At 44.3% G+C, this 6,135-nt stretch overlaps 1 protein-coding gene across 1 annotated transcript; it reads right to left on the reverse strand.

The window, feature by feature from the left end:
• Nucleotides 1-2,026: 2,026 nt before the first annotated feature.
• On the reverse strand, nucleotides 2,027-5,046 carry LOC129249867 (uncharacterized). The gene is made up of 2 exons (XM_054889535.1): nucleotides 4,432-5,046; nucleotides 2,027-2,473 (listed from the first exon to the last, which is right to left on the reverse strand). The coding sequence occupies exons 1-2, from the start codon at nucleotides 5,044-5,046 to the stop codon at nucleotides 2,027-2,029; spliced, it is 1,062 nt and encodes a 353-aa protein (XP_054745510.1).
• Nucleotides 5,047-6,135: the final 1,089 nt, after the last annotated feature.

The following is a 6,135-nucleotide window of genomic DNA, read 5'->3' on the forward strand; positions in this document are numbered from 1 at the left end:
GTATGCACTGAAGCAACATGACCTACCTCACGAGCATCGCCTTATCATATTTCATGCAATAATAAGGGAGTAAATATTCGAATGATCGAATTCCTGCAAATGCTAAAACAATTTCTTCTGCATATGCATCGACGTATGTGCGTGTGCGTATATGCACACTTGATCCCTAACTATACTATACGTTCAATTGATCAAATCAAAAAATTCTGTATACAAAACGCTTCATTACCAGGCACAGAGGAAGATGGCATATGCAAATATAAACATGTGAATTGAATTCAAGCAAAACAATGCTTATTAATATACACATATGCATTTTTTTTATGGAGGTGGCAAAAAGCATTAAAAGCCGAAAAGTGTGAGACTTGTCTTTCGACTCACCCACTAAAAACCCCACCCCAGCTCCGTTTCCCTGCCGCGGGACGACCGTTAGGTAATACTTCACGGGAGGGGGAGCGGCCTATTGCCCCTTCATGAAAATCTGCGCTGATGTTCAGCACGTCGCAGTTTGGTATTTACTTATCATTAAGTATTAATTCTGGGAGGGGAGCGGCCTATTGCCTCTACTTGAAAATCTGCACTGCTGTTCAGCGTGACGCAATTTGGTGATTCCTAATACCGTTTACTAGGTACTACTTCACGGGAGGGGGTGTGGCCTATTGCCTCTACGTAACAATCTGCGCTGTTATTCAGTGCGACGCAGCTTGGTAATTACTATTCTTGCCATGTTACTGACAGCGGACCAATGTTCTTCTGAGTCAAGCATGATATCTACTAGGTTGCTAACCATTATTGGATTCCCCACCCTATCACTCAATTCTACTCTTTCCAGCTCGAAACGAGGGCAGACAAAGAAAACATGTTCTGCATCTTCAACTAGACAGTCGCAAAAGGTGCAGTACGGGTCATCTTCGTGCTTAAATCTATGCAGATAAGCCTTAAAGCATCCATGCCCACTAAGTACTTGGGTCAGGTAGAAATCTTTCTGTCCATGCTTTCGATTTATCCATCTTGTTATATTCGGGATCAATCGATATGTCCATCGTCCGTTCATGGAGTTCCTCCAATCCTCCTGCCAAGTACGGATGCTTCGCTCCCGTTCAGTCCTTCGGTCAGTCAGTTGTGCTGGAACCGCTCGATGTTTTTTCATTTCAGCGAATTCTAGTGCAGTCAGCTTAACTGGTAGCATACCCGCGAGGACTAATACAGCATCCTCCGATACTGTGCGGAATGCACAGCACACCCTGAGGGCACATAACCTGTATACCGATTTAATGCCTTCCATGTATGTGCTGCAGTTAGTTGCTTCGACCCAGGCTGGTACCGCATATAGCAAGATAGACAATACCACTCTGCTAAGCAACTTCCTAGAAGCCTGCTCAGGTCCTCTCGTATTCATCATAATACGTGTTCATGCGATTACAGCCTTCGTTGCTTTATTGGTGGCGTATGTTAGGTGCTGTTTAAAGCTCAACCTGTGGTCAATCATTACCCCAAGATATTTGATGTACAACTTAGACTCTAGGGCGTGGTCACCTACTCTGAGATTTGCTGTTTCAACTATTATATTTTCCTGCTACTGAGAGAACTGCCTCTGTTTTATGGTTTGCAAGGCTTAAACCACTATTGCCCAGCCAATCTTTTGTGATTTCGACCGCTTGGTTGCAAATCGCTTCAGCCTGGTTCAGGAATTTAGCAACGACTACGATTGCAATGTCATCAGCGAACCTTATGATTTGAGATCCTGGAGGTAGTTGGAGACGCAAAACTCCATCGTACATTATATTCCAGAGGAGCGGGCCCAACACTGACCCCTGTGGTACTCCTCCGGTTACTCTGTACCTTTTCATTCCTTCGTCGGTTTTGTATTGCAGCACTCTGTTAGTGAAGTAGCTTGCAACGCATTTAGGATTTTGCCCCAGTTTGCTGTATTAAATGCATTTTTTACATCTAACGTTGTGACTAGGCAATACTCTTAATCTCCGTAGAGCCAGCGAGAACCTTCAATCGTTTTGTGAGCAATGCGCTAGCCCGCTATAACAGCATCTGTGGTAAGGCGTGTTTTACGGAAGCCAAATTGGTGCGGCGATAACCCTCCGGCACTATCGATGGAAGATTCCAGGCGATTTACAATTAGCCTCTCTAATATTTTCCCTGCCGTGTCCAGTAAGCATAGTGGGCGGTAGCCTGAGGGATTTTCCGCCGGCTTAGACCCTTTTGGTATTAGCACTAGCTTTTGCAGTTTCCACTCTTTCGGGAATGTGCATTCTTCTAGGCAGGAGTTGTAAACATCCACAAAGATTTCTGAATGCTTTTGGATTGCCAACTTAAGAGCTTCATTCGGGATCGCATCGGGCCCGGGTGCCTTATTGCCTTTGATCTGTTTGCAAATGTGCAAAATTTCGTCAGCGTTGGCTAGGCATCGATTTCCATCGTCTTCCATACAGCTGGCAGCGTTAGCTGCGATGCCTTGCTATTGGGGGAACAATGTTTTGACCACGTTGCGCAGAATAACCGGGCACGTTGTGGGCAGCGGTTTGAAATCTTTTGTTTTTTTCATCACCAGCTGGTATGCAAATCCCCATGGATTGCTGTCAGCATCCTCGCATAGTTTTTGAAAGCACTGGCGTTTGCTGCTCTTAATTGCAGTTTTTAGCGTTTTCCTTTTTTGTTTAAATAGGAGTCTGTTCCTTTCAAAGCTGGTCGTACCTCTCGACCACTGATATGTTCTTCTTGCTCTATTGCATTCTTCGCGAGCTGCAGAGATTTCTTCCGTCCACCAGTAAACGGGCTCTCTATGGTTTTTATTAGGCCTTGTTTTACTCATAGCTGCATCACATGCTTTAGTGAGTTGCCTCATGACTTGGTTAGTTTTTTCAGCCGCATTTCCAGTAGGTGTAAAATTTGCCATCATTATTTCGAGCACTTCCGGCTCCAAAGTTCCAACCCGGTATCTGACCTCGTGCGAGTTTGATGACTTCGGCCTATCATGCTTGCCTATAACGCAAAGTATTGCAAAGTGATCACTACCAGTGTAATACTGGTTAAGGGACCATCTCGTACTACTCACGAGGCTAGAGCTAATAAATGTCAGGTCGATTATTGACCCTTTCCCTGCTCTTTGGAATGTTTGCTGGTTCCCGGTATTCATAAGCGCTATGTCAAGCATAGCGAACGCTTCTAAAAGGGCTTTACCTCTAGGGGTGGTTCGGGGGCATCCCCAGTTCACTGCCCAAGCGTTAAAGTCGCCAGCTACAATGGCCGGACTATGATCTTTAATGTCATGTGCAAGTTCTTCCAGTGCGTGTATGGCTTCCGCTAGGGTTAAGCTAGGTGGAAGATAGCAGCTGTAAACAAACAGCTTACCAACACGGGCTCGTACATAGCCACGTGTTGCGTTTGTATTCGTCATTCGTGACCTAATCATTCCACAATTCCATATAGCTGATTTACCTGTTCTGTCGGATACCCAATCATTCCCATTTCCGTATTTATAGGATTCGCTGAGTATTGCAATGTATATTTTGTGCTCTCGTACAGACTGTTCGAGCAGGCTTTGAGCCTTTTCGCAGTAATTTAAATTCAGTTGGAGAAGCTTCATTTATGTCGTATTTCTTTGAGTGATCTTTGATATAAAGGGCACTTGTTGCTAGTCATCGCGTGTGCGGTGTCGCTTATTTGTTTCTTTTCGCAAATTAAGCAACTTGCTGTTTGGGTACAACTCTTCGCCTGGTGATCTTTACTGCCGCATTTAAAGCAGGACTTGGTGAAGTCGTCCGTACTTCTGCATCTCGCTGCGACATGCCCGTACTCCATGCACTTGAAGCACCTTTTGGGGTCAAGTTTTTCTCTAATACGGCAGATAACTAGGCCAATCCGTATTTTGCCTACTGCTGTAAGTTTAGTAGCGATCTCTAGTGTAACTTTAAGGGTCGCCGTTTGCGTCCCACGATAAGCTTTTCACAAGTTAGCAACTGCAGACAAAAGCACATTTAGTTCCTTGAATTTCCTAGTTATAGCTTCATGGACTTCGTCTTTCGTCGTTATTTCGTCGAGATCACGAATTTCGATTTGGCGTAGCTCAGTTAGTGCCCTTACTTCAAGTACATCTCCTAAGACAGCTTTAACTGCTTCGTTGATCTTCAGAGTGTTTGGATCAGATGATCGCTCAAGCACCAGTAGCAAGTCCCCTTTTGCAGTTTTCTTAACACCATATACTTTAGAATTAAGCTCCTGTAAACATGGCTCTGTTTTCAGACGTTTCAGAATGTCAGCGTGTGAGACATTGCCAACGCTTTTCACAACGATCGCGTCTTTACGGGGCGGTCTCTGTCGCCTGCGATTTCCCCGCGTGTTTGCTTCGTCTCTTTGTTTCCCGTCTATTTTTGAACTTTTATTGTTGTTTCCTTTACGGTTTTTCTTATTTATTACCGTGCTCCATCCTTCGGAGCTGGTTTGCTCTTTTGTTGATACCGGCGTTGCCTTCAGTGTTCCATCGCGGTCACTTTTGCTCTTTTTTGCCGGGCTTTTCCGTGCAGCGACTGTGTCTATACATCTCTTTGGCGTACCATCCGTGACGCGCTTTATAAGAGGCGATGTTTGCGTGCATTCATTTTTTGCTTCGAGTACAACACTTTTGGTCCCTTTTAACATCCTTATTCTGGAAGTCAGAATCGACCTTTCTAACTTCTTATGGAGCTCAGAAATGCTCGAAACCAGATCACGCATTGGCTGGTTAATATTACGCTTTGAGAGTTCCATCATCTCCGTCAGCTCTTTAATTTTAGCACTGATGCTGCGGTTGAGCTCTTCTGTTGTGGCTTCCTTTGCGACACTGCTGTACTGCATGCATGGTGACGCAGATCGGGTTCTTCCAATCAACGGAGGCGAATGAGCCAGTCTCGAGCTCCTTTGAAAGGGGTTTTTTACCAGCTCCCCGCTGCTGTTACTGCCGTCTGCAGTCTCTTTTGGCAGATCCAATGATGGATTACTTGCTGCTATTTTAACTACTTCTACGGTGTTTACATTGTGTTTGCTTGTATTCATAGTTTTTGGACCCCAACTCGTAAGCCGTTATCCCTATCCCGGTGCGTAGTCACTTGTTCATGATTCCATGGTTATCTTTGCAAGCAGGGAGGCCATGCGAGGATTGACGAAGGCTCCTTATGAGAGCCTAAGTTCAGAGCCGAATCAGTGCTAACTAGGAATGTTACATCTAGACCTACGCCGACACTTAATAGCGACGGGATATGGAGCGTTCTTGGAGATTTGCCATAGTTTTAACGGGGTGGGGGCGGCTGCACCATTAACCTGAATGCCATTTCAGCCAGATTTCACTCTGCTTACTAAAGAAACAGAATAGTGCAGCCGTCAGCTCGTGGCAGTATGTTCCAAACATTTTCCAGTATATCGTAATTAAGACCGGGCTCGGTCTTAATGTCCACTATCAAACAGCCGCCCCTAAAATGGGGGACAGACATATGCATGTATATATGCAACCGCAACCAGACAAACAACCGCACGCACAGGGCACTCACTTTATTCCTCAAAATGCGTATGTCGTTCAAAGCTAAAATTCTATGCCTAGCGACTACAAGAACAAAATGCAGTCATAGACGCAGGCGTAGCGGCCATCATTCTAGTTGTCATAGCGCTGAATAGTCGCGGCGGCGCCGAACAGTTTCAACTATTGTACTGTACAACAAAACCTCATCATCAAAAAATTCATTGATAAATTAGAGCTCATAGTTCTAAGAGCAAGAACTTTCATTTATAAAACAAGCCGCCCATATGCCAATTTTCTCGACAATTCGAAAATAGTCAATATTGGAATATGCCATCTTCCTGTTCGCCTGGTAATGAAGCGTTTTCTATAGAGGATTTTGATTTAGTTGAAGGGATTCAACAAAGTTCTACAGACAGCAGACAGACAGACATAACATATGTATATAATTTTGGATGATTTGGAAAAATTCAAATATATAGGTCATATTAAAAAGCTACCTAACATTCTTTGCTTCTAATCACCAAGAAATTCTTATCGACTGCTGCTAAATTTACATAATTCATCCCCTTACTGTTAATTTTTGTTGAAAAATGTGTCTGTGGTGAAACAGTCTTCGCGAGACGAGTACC

This window comes from Anastrepha obliqua, chromosome 6 (genome assembly GCF_027943255.1).
Source record: "Anastrepha obliqua isolate idAnaObli1 chromosome 6, idAnaObli1_1.0, whole genome shotgun sequence".
NCBI lineage: Eukaryota > Metazoa > Arthropoda > Insecta > Diptera > Tephritidae > Anastrepha > Anastrepha obliqua.

What these genes read in the sequence shown, in the direction of transcription:
- LOC129249867 (XM_054889535.1), bottom strand. Translation starts at nt 5,046, where the DNA reads ATGAATACAAGCAAACACAATGTAAACACCGTAGAAGTAGTTAAAATA. An exon ending in GCTCCGAAGGATGGAGCACG is followed by an intron (nt 2,474 to 4,431) that starts GTAATAAATAAG and finishes TTCCCCCAATAG; the next exon opens with CAAGGCATCGCAGCTAACGC.